The sequence below is a fragment of the Cyrtonyx montezumae genome, unplaced genomic scaffold (genome assembly GCF_038088225.1).
Source record: "Cyrtonyx montezumae isolate F1298 unplaced genomic scaffold, pur_monq_1.0 scaffold_8, whole genome shotgun sequence".
In the NCBI taxonomy this organism is placed as follows: domain Eukaryota; kingdom Metazoa; phylum Chordata; class Aves; order Galliformes; family Odontophoridae; genus Cyrtonyx; species Cyrtonyx montezumae.
This window is the reverse complement of record NW_027072089.1, coordinates 84,638,068-84,657,982: the sequence shown is the minus strand read 5'-3', so window position 1 is coordinate 84,657,982 and position 19,915 is coordinate 84,638,068. Positions and strand designations below refer to the sequence as shown.

The 19,915-nt window shown below is 39.8% G+C and overlaps 1 protein-coding gene across 1 annotated transcript; it reads right to left on the bottom strand.

The window, feature by feature from the left end:
• Positions 1-1,747: 1,747 nt before the first annotated feature.
• Positions 1,748-18,579, bottom strand: LOC136058968 (mitochondrial calcium uniporter regulator 1-like). Its single transcript, XM_065752805.1, has 9 exons — positions 18,408-18,579; positions 18,214-18,327; positions 16,868-16,971; positions 14,756-14,857; positions 13,127-13,168; positions 10,747-10,827; positions 7,854-7,907; positions 6,642-6,756; positions 1,748-1,815 (listed from the first exon to the last, which is right to left on the bottom strand). The coding sequence occupies exons 1-9, from the start codon at positions 18,577-18,579 to the stop codon at positions 1,760-1,762; spliced, it is 840 nt and encodes a 279-aa protein (XP_065608877.1). The 3' UTR covers positions 1,748-1,759.
• Positions 18,580-19,915: the final 1,336 nt, after the last annotated feature.

The following is a 19,915-nucleotide window of genomic DNA, read 5'->3' as shown; positions in this document are numbered from 1 at the left end:
TACTGATTACTCAGGCCTATATAAGACTCTCTACTCTGGAAAGGTAGCAATCAACACTGAGAATTCCAAACATTAAATGATACTTTCTCAAATAGAGAAGTTATCAAGACCTATAGTAAAAAAAAAAGAAGTAATAAAAAAGGGTTTTTTGTGTTTTTTTTTAAGAAAAAAGTGAAGAACTTGAATACATATTAACAGCTCCTCTAAATTGAATTAAAGTTAGCACAGGGAAACTACTGCAGATTAGGAATGTTCTAGTGGCTGTTGACTGTGCCAATTCTTAGTTTTCAGTACAGTCTTACAAACAATAACTTACCTTAATTACATTCAAATTAATGCAAAAAGTTGTATTTATAATGAGAACATCACAACTCTGTGAAATATACAAAATTCTTTATTTCAAGTTAGCATCCACAGTCATACATCTTTGTCCTCATGCAGTCCGTTTGCATTTGCAACCACCCAAAAAGTTAACAGTTTTTATGATACAGACACAAGGTAGCTAAACAGCTTTACTTTCTTTAGGCAAAGCTGAAATTGTCTGCTAACAGCATTTATTACCAGTGCATAGGTGCATCTTTTCCTAAGAAGCAAGAAGACAAAATTTCCCTTAAATGAAGGAACAAGGGTGACTTGACTGCTGTTACTAAAGCTTTAGCTCCTGAATGGAAGAATGATGGATGGATGTACCTGGATACACAGGATGCTTTCATTTGTAGCTTTCAGTTGCATTCGCTTGTACACAAGGGCTTGCACAGAATGAGATTAAATATCCTTACAGAACTCCATTACTGCTTTCATCATCATAATCACTCTCCAAGTTCCACATCTGAAGTAGCAGTAGGATTTTTTAAAATTAAATAGGACAAGAAAACAGAAGACAGACAGTATTGCAATTCCCTCATGTATGGTGCTGCTTCATAACCACCTGCTAAAAAAATATCTTTCCTTTCTGGAAGCACCAGTTCCTTTCCAACAAGGAAGCAGAGCCAGAGAGACAGTTTGTATAACTGCCATATTTTACAGCATTTCGAGCTCCCAGTTACAGTGGATAAGTTAAAAGTTAGCATATGGAATGAGTATCAGAAACTTTCGTATAAAAAGGTGAGTTAGTAAAAAACCTAGATATATTACAAGCAAAATTAGCAGCAAACACTGCTACCATTACACAGTACTTATGAAAGATGACTGATTGGATGGTCATCTGAAAAAGAAGCTGATGCACTGTTATAAACATGGCAAGACACATTTTATCATAGTACCCGCACAATCATGTGTTAAAAGAAGTAAGCACGATTCAGTTAACCCTAATCCTACTTAAACAAGAGCGCCTCCAAGCCACAAAACATTTAGTTTCAGTTTTATACTAACAATCACAATTCCAGTCCAATAGATGCAACCGACTCTGGTAAGCATGTCTGAACAGACAACAGAATGCAATTCCTAGTGCATGCAGCCCCACGCAATCGGAATGAATGTCAGTCTTTGCTCTTATGTGGCACTCTGCAAAGCAAGGCAAACTGTAGTTCAGAATGAAGGAAAATAGCACAAATGCTTTATTCAGAGGTAAGTGAATTCCAAATAGGCATGACATATGTACAGTTTGTTTCTAGGCACATCTTTGGTTACATTCTCAACACAGTCTTCTTCACAAAAAAATAAATATAACATTCAAGACTTGGTTGAAGTTCAAGCAAAGACAGTTTTTTCTGTTTTTCAGAAAACAAGACAGTAGAAGTCCCTTAAAAGTGATGCTTTATTAAATCCATAAATGATAAAATCCCAGTGCTACGGTAAGGCATGTAAATACTGAACCTGAAAGAAAACAGAAGTGGAGAAGAGAGATATTGAATCATTAGCTCTTGGAACTTAGCTGCTTACCATTCGAAAAAAGATCAAAAAGTTACAGTTGTGAAATGAGGATTAATAGGATTACTAAAACACAGTCAAGTATTCAAGCAAATAAATGCAAACTACTTCATGAAAGCTTATGAATTTGTTTTGTATTGTATTTTTTTTTATTATTTCTAGTCATCAACTTTTAGTTTCTAGATTTAAACACAGAAGAATTTTTGCCACCATTTACAATGGAAGCCATTTAAGTAAACATATTCTGCTTATATTTTTTTACTTCCATGAGTAGTTTATGAGTATGGATGGTGGGGAAAAGTATATTGCTATTAAACGGAACAAAGTGAAGGGACCTGCCCAAGAAATTCAATTCCTAGGAGTAAAATGGCAAGATGGACGTCGTCACATTCCAGGAGATGTGATTGACAAAATCACCAGTATGTCACCACCCACTAGCAAGAAAGAGACACAGTCTTTTCTGGGTGTAGTAGGTTTTTGGAGGATGCACATCCCAAACTACAGCCTCATAGTAAGCCCCCTCTATCAAGTGACTCGGAAAAAGAATAATTTTGCATGGGGTCCTGAACAGCAGCAGGCCTTTGAGCAAATCAAGCAGGAGATAGCCCGTGCTGTGGCCCTGGGGCCAGTTCGGTTGGGACAGGATGTGAAAAACATGCTCTACACTGCTGCTGGAGAGAAAGGTCCCACTTGGAGTCTGTGGCAAAGAGCCTCTGGGGAGACCCGAGGCCGACCCCTTGGATTTTGGAGCAGAGCGTACAGGGGTTCAGAGGAGTGCTACACTCCAACTGAGAAGGAGATTTTGGCCGCATACGAGGGGGTTCGGGCTGCCTCTGAAGTAATTGGTACTGAGACACAGCTCCTCCTGGCACCTCGACTGCCAGTGCTGAATTGGATGTTCAAAGGAAAGGTTCCCCCCACCCATCATGCTACCGATGCCACCTGGAGTAAGTGGATTGCACTGATTACACAGCGAGCTCGGATGGGGAACCTCAACCGTCCAGGAATCCTGGAGGTGATCATGGACTGGCCTGAAGGCAAGAAGTTTGGAACATCCCCATCAGAGGAGATACCACGTGCTAAAGAGGCCCCACCATATAACGAACTACTAGAGAATGAAAAGACGTATGCCCTCTTCACTGATGGATGGTGTCGTATTGTTGGGAAGCATCGCAGATGGAAGGCTGCTGTGTGGAGCCCCACACGACGAGTTGCAGAGGCCACCGAAGGAGAAGGAGAGTCAAGCCAGTTTGCGGAGGTAAAGGCCGTCCAGCTGGCCTTAGATGTGGCTGAACGGGAGAGGTGGCCCATGCTATATCTTTATACTGACTCTTGGATGGTGGCAAATGCTTTATGGGGGTGGTTGCAGCAGTGGGAACAGGACAACTGGCAACGGAAGGGTAAACCTATTTGGGCTGCTGAACTGTGGAAAGACATTGCTGCCCGAACAAAAAGGTTGGGTGTAAAGGTGCGCCATGTAGATGCTCATGTGCCCAAGAATCGAGCTACTGAAGAGCAGAAAAATAACCATCAGGTAGATCGAGCTGCCAGAATTGAGGTGTCTCAGATCGATTTGGACTGGCAGATCAAAGGAGAGCTATTTTTAGCTCGGTGGGCCCATGAGACCTCTGGCCATCAAGGAAGGGATGCGACCTATAAGTGGGCTAGAGACCGAGGGGTGGACTTAACTATGGATGCCGTTGCACAGGTTATCCATGACTGTGACACATGTGCCATAATTAAACAGGCCAAGAGGATGAAACCCCTCTGGCAGGAAGGGCGATGGGAAAAGTATAAATATGGGGAGGCGTGGCAGGTTGATTATATCACCTTGCCACGAACTCGCGATGGTAAGCGTTACGTGCTCACCATGGTGGAGGCGACCACTGGGTGGCTTGAGACATACGCAGTACCCCACGCTACCGCCCGAAACACCATCTTAGGGCTCGAGAGACAAGTCCTATGGCGACATGGCACTCCAGAGAGAATTGAGTCCGATAATGGGACTCATTTCAAAAATTCTCTTGTGGATATCTGGGCCAAAGAACACGGCATTGAATGGATCTACCATATCCCCTACCATGCACCAGCTGCTGGTAAGATCGAGCGCTACAACGGGTTGTTAAAAACCACGTTGAGAGCAATGGGTGGTGGGACATTCAAGCACTGGGAGAAGCATCTGGCAGAAGCCACCTGGCTGGTCAACACTAGGGGATCAGTCAACCGAGAGGGTCCTACACAGTCCGGCTCCCTACAGACCATAGAGGGAGATAAGGTCCCTGTGGTACATGTGAGGAGCATGTTGGGAAAAGCGGTGTGGGTCCTTCCAGCCTCTGGAAAGGGCAAACCCCTCCGTGGAACCGTTTTTGCGCAGGGACCTGGGTGCACCTGGTGGGTAATGGATAAAAATGGGGACGTCCAGTGTGTCCCACAAGGGAATTTGATGCTGGGGGAATGCAGTCTGTAATTACGTGTGTATGTATGTATATATATATATATATATATATATGTTTCTATGTAACTCATGTTATTACTGTTTGGTTATGTATAGATGTGTGTTAAGCATGATGTGATGATGTGGAATAAGGGGTGGAATGTTGTGGTTTTGATGCCGGTATTCCACATCAGAGCATCACGCAGCAGTGAAGGAGTTAATGCTGGGGGAGCAGCAGAGGGGAGGGGCGGAGCTCCGCACCGGATGGAGGCGGCGCTCGGTCTGGGCGCGTTGCTCTGGGCTGCCGTGGAGGTTCAGCACGTGTGCTTCCCCTGCAGGTCCTCCTTAGCGTATAGCTTCTGGTTTGAAAATTTTTTCTCTCTCTTTCAATTGTTCAATTTTATTGGATTTAGTAAAGTTACCGTTCCTGCTCAGATCGTGCCGTTGTTTTCTTGTCGACCCATCCCTTCCCGCTGTTTCCCCCTCCCCCTCCCGGAGCGCGACTCTGCTCGGGCGGCCGCGCAGCGCGGCCACTGACGCAGTTTCTTTTTCTCTCCCCTCTCCCTTCTCGGTTTTCCCTTGGGTCACTGTCACGGACAACACCGTGACAAGAAGTAAGCACGATTCAGTTAACCCTAATCCTACTTAAACAAGAGCGCCTCCAAGCCACAAAACATTTAGTTTCAGTTTTATACTAACAATCACAATTCCAGTCCAATAGATGCAACCGACTCTGGTAAGCATGTCTGAACAGACAACAGAATGCAATTCCTAGTGCATGCAGCCCCACGCAATCGGAATGAATGTCAGTCTTTGCTCTTATGTGGCACTCTGCAAAGCAAGGCAAACTGTAGTTCAGAATGAGGAAAATAGCACAAATGCTTTATTCAGAGGTAAGTGAATTCCAAATAGGCATGACATATGTACAGTTTGTTTCTAGGCACATCTTTGGTTACATTCTCAAAACAGTCTTCTTCACAAAAAAATAAATAAAACATTCAAGACTTGGTTGAAGTTCAAGCAAAGACAGTTTTTTCTGTTTTTCAGAAAACAAGACAGTAGAAGTCCCTTAAAAGTGATGCTTTATTAAGTCCATAAACGATAAAATCCCAGTGCTACGGTAAGGCATATAAATACTGAACCTGAAAGAAAACAGAAGTGGAGAAGAGAGATATTGAATCATTAGCTCTTGGAACGTATCTTCACAAACCTAAGCACAAACCTAGCTACAATGCTAAAGATAAAATCACCACTCCTTTCTCCTATAAGAAAGTAAGCTTTTTAATTTACAAAACACAATTTCAAGGCAGAGGGACACAAAAATGACAAAGGAGGAGGAAGGAAAATGAATGTGGGAATTAGACTGGAAAACTACCAAAAGGTTGGAAAAAAAAAAACTTAGCTGCTTACCATTCGAAAAAAGATCAAAAAGTTACAGTTGTGAAATGAGGATTAATAGGATTACTAAAACACAGTCAAGTATTCAAGCAAATAAATGCAAACTACTTCATTAAAGCTTATGAATTTGTTTTGTATTGTATTTTTTTTTATTATTTCTAGTCATCAACTTTTAGTTTCTAGATTTAAACACAGAAGAATTTTTGCCACCATTTACAATGGAAGCCATTTAAGTAAACATATTCTGCTTATATTTTTTTACTTCCATGAGTAGTTTATGAGTATGGATGGTGGGGAAAAGCACTTCCTCTCGTTTAAATAAGTTGCCTTTTATTTTTCAGTAATGGTTCTCTGTAAAGCTTATCCCTATAGTACAGTATTATAGACATGATTGTAACAGTGACAAAACCTACTGTGAAAGAATAATAAAGAAGTTTAAATAAGAAGAATAACTTCTGTAATCCTGTTCATTTAACAACGCTGCATACTTAGGAAAGATTAATATTTTGTCATTTTTCTACAAGAGCAATAAGCTATTTTTTTTCCTAACGCATGTGCCTGAAAACTAAGTAATTGAAGAATTTGATAATGAATGCTCTGAAAGACAGAAGCATTCCATTTTGTAGGTAGAGCTCCATCAGACAGATAAGTGCAGGCTGCTTTTATAATTTTAGTTGAGCACAGATGAAGCATTTTCTATCTTTTAGATTTCTCACACACGCTACTGCAGTACAAAGAATGAAAGAACATACAGGCGTAGTCCATGCAAAATACAGCTGTGAATTACAGAACACTTTCTCTGGTAATAATGCTGCTGATTTTGACCAAGACTACTTAAAAGTATTCATATTTTCTTTGAACCAGGCCTTTATGAATACAGTCAATGGACAGCTTGTAAAAACAGTGTCCAATTTAACAGGTTCACCACAAGATATCTTACCTGCTAAATACTTAATATTATAAAGTTTGAGCGATTCCAGCATTATCTTCAGATCAGCAACTTCTCTGTCTATTCTTCTGTCTATTTGCGTCAGAGCTCGATCTTGTTGTGCATGCTAGAAAATAAAACAAACATAATTTGAACAGTTCCATGTTTATTTAGAAATGTAACCCATTCCTCTCAACTGTACTTCCAACTCCTCCTTAAATGTACGTTAATGAAGTAATTTGCATTCAAAGCAAATGAGTTTTTTCCTAGCTTGCCATATCTAAGGAATTGAACTCAGTACACTTTCATCGCACGTTCAGTAACATGTAATCTAGAACATGGCAGAACTGGGTGCCTTCTTATCTCAATCTAGCAGCATAATCACTCACTTTAATCTGTCACCTGGCCCACAGACATTCAAGTCACATCTCAATTATAATAGCTATTGAGAAGTCTAAGAGACTCTTGTGATAGAAACATACTGGAGAAGCATGAAAACGTATGGATCCTTAGAAATATCAGAATAGGTCTTTTGATGTAAAAACCATGTCTCCTTCTTGCAGTGAATTCTACTGCAGAAACGTCTACAGAATGACGAAGTCAGAATCTGATTATGACAGAAGACAGGACTTCATAGAAAAAAATGAGATGGAATTATTACTCAGAAAGGACTGAAAGATCAAGCTTGTAAAGTCAGAACAGCTGCTGCTCTGGTGCTGGTATTTTCAAATCATCACTACTGAAACGTTGTCATCAGTTAATGATTTATGACTAGAGGTCTTCCTGTGAATAATTCTCTACAGTAATGAAACAAAACGAAGAGGAAAACTTTAGTAAAGGTTTCTGCTAAAATGAAGCCAAATCAATCAAGATAAGTGTTTCAGTTCCACTGAACACGGAAAACGTCACTGATTTAAAGAAACGAAAAGCAACCTTAAGTGTTCTGCCTACAGAAAATGCTACATACTTGAAATTTCAAAACAAACCAACAAACAAAAGCCCACTGAACAGGTTATGATGTACTAACATATATAAGCCTTCCTATTCTGTAGATGCTAGAGTTATCTGTACCACTATGGAAATACATAGAAAAATAACAAATCTCAATGACGTTTTGTACATTGAAGTGTGTCTAAGTGCATGAGCAGCTTCAAAAATAGTACCAGCTCTCTAAGACAAGTAAAAAAAGCTTTGTTATATAATAACAAGCTACCAAGTTCTTACCAATTCCACTATTTCTGTCCTCATTTCGAGTAGTTTTCTTTCATTAAGTGAATGCTGGAAGGGAAAAACAAAAAAAAAGACAGATAAATATGATATCATCCTTAAGCCTTTTCCCAAATGCTTAAAAGCATGCTTCCTTTTCTGTTCTTTGCTTTCCAGTTTTCTACAAAACTGAATCTGAACGACCATGTTGTCCGACAACACTTGAAAGAGAGTATTGCAAGGTGACTGCTGTCACTTGGAAAGCTGAATTTAGACAGGTGTTCAACACAAGCTGGAACAACGAAATACATTAAAAAGCAGCTGGCAGAAAAGTTGGCAGACCTGCATTTTGACCTGTGATTCTGAAGAGGAAATAGGGCAGTTAACTAACTCACAGAGCATACGAATGCCAAGAAGACTGAACCATCTGCCTTCTTCAGTAAGGGGAGTGGTTTTTAAACTGTCATAGCAAACTCAGCTACCAAAGATGTTTCACCAGCATTACGGCAATTCTCTATTCAAAATTTTGAAATGGTCCGAACAACACCTGGGGAACACCACTGAAAATGCTATATTTGGTAAACATAAAACATTTGCATCTCATGTCAAGTCACTGGTTCAGAAACACTTGAAAGATAGGTACTATAAATCAGAAGTCCTGGTTTACTTAGAAACTCTGGTTATCTGGATTGAAGGCAAGGTAAACACATTCAAGAAGCATACCTTTAAGGCAGGTTTCTGATACATGAACAGGCATTATTTGACATCTGTAATGGTTCCTACCTGCTACTAAAGCAATTCAGTTACTCCTAGGACAGCTGCTAAGCCATCAGTGCAGAGTATTAAGTCATCAGGCTCCCATCTCAGAATCCTCAGTTACACAGCAATAACTTCATCTCCTGATGTTCCCATGTGAAAAGTGACTTCTTTTTCCTTCCAGTCTAGAGGTATATCTCACTTTGTCATCAAACTCAGACTAACCTACATAAACGCCTCAGCGCTGAAAAACTCTCTTTAAAGATCCAGAACACTATTTGAACTTCTAACAGATCTAAAGATCCAATTAAGAAATAGCATAAGGCTACAAACATAGAAAAAAGAGACAAATAATAATGTGTCTATAATTAATAAAACATATGTTACTAAATTCTGCAAATTGATGACAAGGACAAAAAAAAGAAATCAGTAGCATATATTGTCTCAAAGTGAAATTCCTCAACCTGTTAACATGGCAAAACATTTATAAAACAATGCAATTTTTAAAAGTCATGTATGAAGTTTAACATAACAGTGCCCCATCCCTGGAGGTGCTTGAGGCCAGGTTGACTGGGGTCCTGGGCAGCCTGATCTGGTAGGTGGCAACTCTGCCCACAGCACGATGGTCTTTAAAGTCCCTTCCAATGCAAGTCATTCTATGATTCTGCATGGACAGAACCACATATTAACAATCTGGTTATCACCACCAAAGGTAGATTTACATTTAAAATAAACAGTGTAACACATAGATTGAAATAGTTTCTGCTTAACTATGTATAGGTGCTGTTATCAAAATAGATGTTTTCTGAATAATTTATATTCTGCAAGCCACTCTGTTGATGTCTGCATTTGTTCAAGTTTGCCTTGTGGCTAGAAGCTAGGTCAGCCCCAAGGTTTTTAAACTGAGCTTCAAGAAACCAAAATGCATCCTTTTGTTATAAAACACCAAAACATGTCTGTAATAATACAAGTACATAAGAAGAAAGGCAAGGTTAACCCCACTCTGAAGTTAAACAGGGAGATTTCCCCTTAAGTCCTTTTTTTTTTTTTTGCAGTTCAGAGAAAATGCAGTTCTGTCAGATGCATCTTGATATTTCTAAACAGCAAACTTGAGCGACACAGTGATGCAAGAGCACACGAATGTAAGTGAAAGTTTGTTCCATACTTCAGGATTTTCAATTCAATCTGTATCGTTGCAGATATAAATCAGGGCATAAGCAGATGTGCATTAGGTAATGAAGACTTCCACTTCACATTTGCTGGAGAGTGAACTTATTAAAAGATAAAGCATTTAGAGTTTGAAACATAAGAAATGGCTGACATGAGTGCTGGCAAATTAAGATAATCTCTTTCAGCATTAATCTCAAGCAGGCGACAACTTCAAGGGGGCATACACAGAAAGTGACTTACACCCCAACATTTCTTACTGTTGAGATTGCAGTAAATATTACTTCTTCATTACCCACCTGTGATAAAGGGACTGAATTAAAATTTGCAGAAAAATGTCACTAAAAGATGTGTCCATTTCAATGATGAAATTCAGGTTCATAAAAGCTATTCAAAAAAGATCTAAAACCAAATTTCTACTCAGAGTGCTCCATCTAATGCAAAATTATGTATCTTCTAATTTTTCATTTCTGTTAATCTAATTAAAACGCTTGTCAATTAAATTCTACACATATTTCAAAGTCAAAAACAATCAGAATCAGTATCAGTTACAATGAAAATTAATCACAACTACTTTCACAACACATACTGCCTGACAGACTAGCCACACTGAATTCTCCCGTTACAGGGAAAGGAAATATCTTCAGTAATGGCAAGATAATGAAATGCTTATACTTAACTCAGTGTGACGATATATTACTAGCACAGCTCTAGAAAATCTCCAGGCAGCTAGTTGGAATGTTTAAATGCAAAAAACTGAAATATTTAACCGTAGTACATTAATGTCAATACTGAAACAATATCAAAAGAGACAGACATACAAAGAAACTCCCCACCACTGTACCCCATATTACAGCATTCAAGGATGACTAATTTGGATTAATAGCATCTTAAAAAGGAATAATACTACAGATTAATATTGAACAGACGTTCTTATCCAAATTCAGAGATTATTCAATTTTTAGATGTTTCTAAGAAGAAAGTGAACAGAACTTTCCAATTCTTTTACTCTGCTCATCTCTAGGTTTAGATTTAGTTTGTTGTCAGCATGAACTCTGGTAATTTCATCCTTATGGGAATACAAAGGATAAAGCAGTGAACAAGAATTTCTATTTAATTGTAAGCAAAAACAAGTTAGACAAAAATACTGTGCCTCTTTCTAATTAGAGAGGAACTGGATTCTCGAGACACCCAATGTGCTTAGATTTCCTAAGTACAAGTGTTCTTGCCCTTCCACTTGTGGTCTGTAGGATGAATTCATTCTCATTGGAACAAATAAAAAACTGACTACTTTTATACCAGAACACTGAAAACAAGAGTTGATAAAGAACACAACTTTCTACAAATTCTGGGCATGTTTCATAAACCTACAACTCACTAATTTTAGAAATCTTTGCCTAGGTACACTTTGAAATTGGACTTCCATGAAGGAATCCTGATACTCAAGATAACTAAGCTCTACTATTATAAACTAAGCTCTACTATTATAAACTAAGCTCTACTATTATAAACTAAGCTCTACTATTATAAACTAAGCTCTACTATTATAAACTAAGCTCTACTATTATAAACTAAGCTCTACTATTATAAACTAAGCTCTACTATTATAAACTAAGCTCTACTATTATAAACTAAGCTCTACTATTATAAACTAAGCTCTACTATTATAAACTAAGCTCTACTATTATAAACTAAGCTCTACTATTATAAACTAAGCTCTACTATTATAAACTAAGCTCTACTATTATAAACTAAGCTCTACTATTATAAACTAAGCTCTACTATTATAAACTAAGCTCTACTATTATAAACTAAACTCTACTATTATAAACTAAGCTCTACTATTATAAACTAAACTCTACTATTATAAACTAAGCTCTACTATTATAAACTAAGCTCTACTATTATAAACTAAGCTCTACTATTATAAACTAAGCTCTACTATTATAAACTAAGCTCTACTATTATAAACTAAGCTCTACTATTATAAACTAAGCTCTACTATTATAAACTAAGCTCTACTATTATAAACTAAGCTCTACTATTATAAACTAAAACAGTTTACAAGTTTAAAATTTAAAAGGAAATGTTTCTAAAGACTGCATCTAGGCTCTCAGAAAAAAAACAAACACTGACAACTTAGACGGAAAATGTTTATTATTTTTAAACACATAACTTTTAAAACTATCACTAAGTATTTTGTTTCATGGATAACTCTAAGCAGTTCCTACTTCATCTTCAGTGACAGCTGACATTTTAAATTAAATTCCCTGCAGGAATTCTAGCCAGATGACACTTTGTCATAAGGCAAGCTACTGATGGGATGAATGTGTGGGAGATTCAAGAGATTGATGATGTTCTGGGATATTCTGCAGTTAAAAACAAGTAAACATCTCTCAAATAGACTGATGTCAGCTAGACAAGACTTCATTAAGTAGTATGAATAATAATGACACTCAATTTCTATGCTAGGATTTTTGAACCTGTTGTAATTAGATGGCCTTACAGCAGGATGTTGCAATTTAATGAAAAGATTGTGTTATTTTGAAGCCTTTACAACACTGTGTCAATCTGTCCTTTAGAAGTATGAGCAAATGTAATCATTAAAATTATTTTATATTTACAGTAAAAAGTGAAATTTAAAGACATTTAAGTTAAAAAAAAAAACCAAAACAAAGATGACTCAGATCTTTCACGTTCTACCACTGAATATGCTAACTCATATACTTATATGCAAGCAAAACAATGAAGTTCAAGACAAAAATCAGATGCTGAATGTATTTTAAAAACTTTATTCTGAAAGCTAGTATGCATTAAGCCCTTCCTAACATGAAACAGTTTCCAACCTTAATCATTTTTGCAAGAATTTCTGTCTGTGTAAAAGCTACATGTTCATCTAAGTAATAGGTTTTGAAGCAGTCTTGATGAGAGAAAGCTATTTCGACTGTAAGTCAGGAGAAGCAAACTATAAAGAGCAGAAACACAGCACTGATCTTTAAACCTGTACATAATTAACAAGTGAGTTTCCTCCAAAAAACACATTTTCTTGCTAAGGTCATTCACTCACAGGCAAGTGGGACCAAGCATACTGGTCCCAAACTTAGAGGCTAAGACATTTAAAAGCTATTTCAAATTCTGGACAGTTAAATTTAAATTCAGTTACTTGTACAGTTTACAATTCTCTCGCAATAAATTAAATACATGTGAAACTGACTTCATTGCAGCCCAATCTGTCCCCTCAATTTCAGTTTCATTATCCCATATATACAACAATCAAACACAACGTTTACAATAAAATCGTAACAGCAACATTTTTTAAGTGAATAAGAGACGTGATAATTCTTGATTATATTGGTACAGTATCTTACCATGACTTGCTTCTTTATCTGCTGGAGTTCAAGTTTTATTCTCTGGGAGAGCAGAAAAGAAATGTACATTTTAGTATTGTACACAGAAACCGACAGTCTATAAATATAGGCAATTTCAATGATTAGTAGCAATTACTATAATCCACACTGTGAAAGGAAGGTGTCTTAGTTTCAGCTGGAATGGATGTTTTTTTTTTCAGTGTCTGGTTCGATGCTATGTTTAGGTTCTAGGAGAAAAATAATGTTGACAACACACTGGTATTTGTAGTTGCCTGCTCAGCAGCATATACAGAGCCAAGACTACGTGCAGTGAAGGGCCCAAGGAGCTGGGAGGGAACAGAATTAAGACAGTTTACTTAAACTGGCCACAGGGCTATTCCATACCAAATGATATCAAGCAGAAGGAGTTTTGAAGGGAGTTGGAGTTCATCTCCCTCTCTCTCCCACTGCTCAGGATGCTAGCTGGGCAGCAGTTGGTATGGTGAGCAATTACTTGTGCATCACTTGTTATATCTATTATACAGACATACTATTTTCCTTTCCCCTATTTTAGCAGATAGTTTTATCTCAGCCTATGAGTTTTACTTTATTAGTTTTTAATTATCTCCCACATCCCACTGGGAAGGGGGAGGAATGAGCACATGATGGTGTGATGCTCAGCCACTTGCCAGGTTAAACCACAACAGAAGGCAGAATGAATGTGGTTTAAATCCATCTATATCCTCAGTATGTGTGTAGACAGACCCAAGTGTATGCACATACGTACTCACTCAGTAGTGCACATTTCCAAGCATCAGGACAGAAGCTAGTACTGTCCCACAGCACTACAGGTGGCCAAACGCACAGGATGGCATTAGCAAGGGTAAACACAGCCAAAGGTAAGTGATTATTCTCCCATGTTTAGCACTTGTGAGCTTGCACCAAAAAAGCTGTGTCCAGCTTTAGGCTCTCTGGTATAAGACAAATGTTGACATGCTGGAACAAGCTCAGGAGAGAGCCACCAAGATGATGGGAGACTGCAGCAAGTAGCATAGGAGTGGAGAGCAAAAAGAGTAAGCAAGACAGTAAGCAATAGGTTTGTTTAGCCTTAAAAAGAAATTGCTAAGCATCAAAATGCAGCCAGCAATTCCCTGAATGGTCTCTAGGTAAGTTCTACACTTCTAAGGTAACTTAATCTATCACTATTTCTTTCAGAAGAAATATGAAATAGGAATAGTTGTAGCATCTTCTATTAATGTATGAAAATTATTCTAACAAAAAAGAGCAACAGCTGCATCAACAATTTAGGATATACAGCTCAGTAGCTTCTTCCTCCCTCATTGTTTTCTTCTCTATTTCACACATAACCAGGAAGATTTAAGTCTTTTGTCAAACTCCACGAGACTCCCAACAGCCCATTTTTCCAGCTTCCATCAGGATGGAGAGGCATCAATAGTCTGTTGGTCAGCAACTCCTCCCAACTTTGGATCACTCACAAACTTGCTGAGGGTGCATCCTGCCCCTTCACGAGGTTATTAATAATTCGGTGTTAAACCATATCAGCACCCAAGTTTGTACCCTGGGTACAAACCACTTTTTTACATCCTTAATGAAAAACAAGTGGTACAAGTCGAAGATACTGATTTTTACCTCATTTTCTGAACGAAGAGCTGAAAGCTCACTTTTTCCCAATATAATCATATCCTTTTTCACTCCATCAATATGGGACATAACTTGTTGAAGAGCAATCTCCTTTAAAAGACAGAAGACAAGCCTCAGGACATGTAGCCATAATGTTTTTCTCATCTGCGCGTACAAATACAACAGGCTATTCAGGTACTCTGAAATTTTTAATCTGGTAATTTGAGACTGATTATTTCAGTTTCAAAGAAAGCAAGACAGACCAAGTGAAAGTGACAAAACAAGCAAGTTGTGGTAAATCATTTGTAATCAGAAATTCTAACAGATCAGAACAGTTCAACTAATAGCCTAGGATAAACTCTCTTCTAAGTCTTCAAATTCTTAACCTAGCAAAGGCTTTAGGGAGAAGGGAGAAAAGGTGCCACTGTGCTAAAAGAGGAAAGCCAGCTTCCACACCAAGACTCCCCAGTGCCACCCTACTCTTGTAACTTCCTCCTTTTCCACCTTCCCATGGAAGAGAGCTCACTCCACTTTCCTATTCAGCTGAGCAGAATCATGCACTATACTTACACTTTTAAACACTCTTCTCACTGACAGAAGTGAGCTGACAGATGGCAAACAAGCATCCTTCTTCATTTTGGAGGATGGAAAGGTCTGTAGATTCTGCTCTAGATGTTACACTATCCACATGCGAACAGGGATTCCCCTCTCATTGCTGAACTTTACCACTAATAAGCAGGTCCTTGCTTTTGATTCTGGACTAATACCATTAAAAATCTGACACTATAACTTCGTTTTTGACAAGTAAGGACAGTCTAATTTACAGCACTGTTTAGAAAAGGCTACCTGACTACAGCACTTTAAAAAGAATTAAAAAAATGCAGTGGGTCAGTGTATTGGACGTATCACAAAAGATCTGCAGGAAGACTACTGCCATGGATATCTCCTTTCTTATTCCCTGATGTGTCCAGCTTACTTTCATTCTCTCTCCTCTTCACCAAACAGTTTTCTCACATGAAGATAGCAACTCAGTTACCATAAAATTAGTTAAATCCTTTGTTTGTAAAGTGACAGCCTCACAGAGCTAAGAACTTCAGTTACTTCTTCCCACTAGCATTGCCTATTTGACTCACTTATGTGTGGGAATTCCAGCATACTAGATACTGCTAATCACATTCAAAAGATGCTTAAGTTCCACGATACAGCTAAATGTGTCTTACGCTGAATTTGGTTTTATTTCTGGAGGCTGAAGTGCCTAAAAGCATAACATAGCAATATTCAACACTTTCACGTCCACATGCTTACACAGATCTACCTGCGTACACTTTGTCTAAGGATTCCCTCCCAAAAATAAAACAGCCAATCCCCCCACAAATTCACTTCAAGTCAATGCAATTTTCTGGTAGCCAAGATGGATCTCTAGATATTCAGAATTACCAGTCTATTTCCAAGCAAGTTTTCTTCAGTTCCTCTCACCAGTTTATATATATATGCTGCATGGATTTAGAGTATACCATGAATAACATGCAGCAAAGGAAACAGAAAACTTACAAAATCAGCATCCAAAACATACTCTTCCTGAGCGTTATCAGTACATACAACTACACTAACCACACACTAAAATCATTGCAAAGAAGTTTAGCTCAATTCTAGTACAATATAAATGTCACTATGACAGAAAGATATATTTAGAAACAGGCCACATAACAGAATGGTAAATTACAGGAGGAAATCTTTTCCTTCGCTGCTGTATAACTAGAGAAAATAATGTAGGAGCTGTAAATAGTTAAATCCATGTTTAGAGTATCTCCTATGACTGAGTAAAAGCCTTTTCAGGTTAAAATAAAGCTAGGAGGAAACAAAGAAACAAACAAAGAAACAAAAAACTCATGAACATTGTACCAGATGGTAGTTCCTAAGTGTCAAGGTCCATCACAACACTTCGATAGCTGCTTGATAGATTCAAGACAAAACTCAACAGCCGGTGGATATTCAGGGATAGCTGTTCACTTTCAAGTTTTTAAACACGGTCTACCAGTAAATAATACAGCAATGTGCATTTCATTAGCAGACATACCGGATTTCAACGGACTTTAACCCTTCCACCCTCTTTGAGCTAACCTGCTGTACTTTGGTCACCATGTCCTTGTAAATCGTATCCAGGTTGGTGCTCAGGATTTTCACTAATGCAGATACAATCACTTCCGACTGTTGAGTAGTGAATCCTAAGTAAAACAAAATAGAACAACATTCAGCTGGACAGCTGATGAAGATTATCGACTTCTAATATACATTACAAAGTTTTTTAAAAAAGCAGTCAGTTATGAAAGGTAATAAAGTACATTCCTCTCCATCTAGCACTAGCAGAGCACAACCGGGCAATACAACCAAGTTCCTCCACTCCAAAATAACGCCTGTGACATAGCTGTTTCTGCAGTACAGCACTATTACAATATCAGCAAGATTAATGTTGGAAGTATTACAGAATGCCATCTCTTGTGTAATTATAAGAAACCTGGCATTCAAAAGCAGATACCTACCTTCAGTACACTCTTAAGTGGTACCATGGAAAATATGCAAATCTCAGCAATTCCCAACAAAGAGCTCTGATTTTAGGCCTGCCAAGTTCTGAGTCCATCTTAAAATACACTTTGAACTCTGTGCATGGTGAACTAGCACAAAACATAGTTTCAAATATGTGGCAGGTTAATGTTAGAAAGCAAATCTGGGGTCTGAGAGTGAGTAACTTTCAACAGCAGAGCTGCTTTAATCATTTGCCGTCACCAAAAGCGCGTACCCTTACTCCTGCTGCTATGTATGTGTCCCAGTGCTCACACAGCTGCACTATGAGCTCATTCATGTCTCAGAATAACGTCAATCAAAAAGAACTGTAGTTTGAATTACAGAATGGCCTGGGTTGCAAAGAACTTCAAGGATCATCTAGTTTCAACCGCCATGCCGTCGACAGGGTTGCCAACCACCAGACCAGGCTGCCCAGAGCCACATCCAGCCTTGCCTTGAATGCCTTCATGGATGGGGTACCCACAACCTCTCAACCACTCCCCCAGGTCCTATCACTATCAACACACGTAAAGTTCCCTGAGAGTTAGGCTGGCACACACGAAGGATGAAACTATACAGGAGGAGCCAGTGATTGGGATCCCTCCTTTCCAGCGCAGTGAGCTATCACAATGCAATTCAGCCATGCGGTCCTTCTTCCTCATGCTACTGAGGTAGCAAAGGTACTTCATCATGAACCCAAAATGATCTCTTCCCTTACGTTTTAGGGTAAGAGAAGGTATATTTTATACAGCATACACACTCCACCCCAAGAGCTGCATTTTTTTTGCAGCAGCCCACGTTCAACCGCATTCCAACAGTTGCACACTGCTGCGGATTAATTAACCGAGCTCTGCAAGCTAAGAAACCCCTCACGACCCCCCCAAGGAACGTACGTAGCAAATTACCATTTTCTTCCAGGAGACACACCAGAGCGTGAGTGTCAAAAAAAAACTTCCTACTTCCCAGCAAGGAAACACTGCCCTTGCTCTCTAAAAACGAAGACGCAGAGTCGCTGACACCTGAGAAAGACAAGCAGAACACTGACGTACTGCTCGAGCCACACAGGAGCTCCCCGCTCCCCACGCCCGCCCGCTCTCACCGCTCTCCCCGCAGCGCCGGGCCCGGCCCACGCGCCGGGCCCACACCGAGCCAACGCTGACGGCGGCCCCCTCGCGCGGACAGGCGCTGAGGCCGCGCCGCGTGGGGGAGGCGGAAGCGGGCGGGAGGGCGCCGCGGGACCGCAGCACGAGCAGCGCCCGCCTCACGGCCATGCCGCCCGCACCCGGCGGCACGGCGGGCGAAGAACACAAACCGCCGGCGCTACCGGAAGTCTATGGCTGAGCACGCACCGCCCTTCCGCCGCGGACGTCAGTCCGCTTCCGCTTCCGCTTCCGGAACGGTGTTCCGCAGTGGGGCGTGGCTGCTCTGCTGCTGTGAGGTGGAGCGCTGAGACCTTTCCGAATGCTTTACTAGAGCGGGTCGATGTTTTTCAGAACCGTTCAGAAACCCACGCAGTGTATTTTCCTTGATACTTCTACTTCAGTGATAGTCAACCGGGATATCCAGGCTAAGCACGCTGACACATCCATCTTCTCTAGCATGAAGAAACACTGCCTCTGCCTATGGAGACTGGAAGTGTGTTCGTTATTTTTCTCCATGTGAGGAGTCAGCTTGGCTGACTCTGACTCTTGGCTGACAAGTTTGCCCCATTTTTTACTGTAATCTTAGCTGTTTGGACCTCCTAGCCACTTTGACTTCCAATACAACCACCACTGACTGGCTTCTCCAAGCTCTGCAGGCTGCTTTGGACATCTTTCAGGGCTGCTCTGCTCAAAGGGTGCCTGGGCCAGTTTCTGTGGCACCAGGAGGCATGACCAACATCATCGTGAAATGAGCTTTGTGCTGCTCCGTGGTGCAGGCTGCTTCGTGCCTGGCTGTAATGTCTACGTGGCTTCACAGAAGGATTAGCTCCTGTTCAGGAAGGCAGGAAGGACAACCGTTGCCTGGGTTGCATCAGGCCCAGGACTACCAGCCAGCTGGAAAGTTGCCCCGCTCTACTTTCTGCTGTACATCATCATATCAACCACTGTGCAGTTTGGAGGACCACAGTATAAGAGTAGCAACTCCAATTACAGCTGGAAAGCTTTTGAAAACAATTAGTTACTTTCCCCTCTTTTTAAATACAATTCGGTTTTACTCAACAGCACAGTCTTCGTGACAGGATTCCTAGCAGGAATCATGAGAGAACAAAAACCAAAGTCGATTTTCACATGGATGTGGTTGGCTTATGGAAGGAATTTTACAACGTGCTTACCTGTAACAGAAAGGGGCTGGCTCCCATTCCCTTGTATTAATTTTCCACTGTGGAGGATTTTCACTTTCCCCATAAGCATCTGGAACTAGCCATTGTCACAGGAAGACTAATAAACTGAAAGGTGGACAGGTGCAGTCCAAAATAGAAACAAATAGTCCCGTTACTTTCTCCAAATATTTTAGCACAGTGACTGTGCAGAGTTGAGGGGCATTAGCAGCTGTCAGGGGTGATGAATGCCCCAAACAGCTCTTAATTCTAAATGGGACAAGCAAAAAATCCCAACCTGAAAAAGA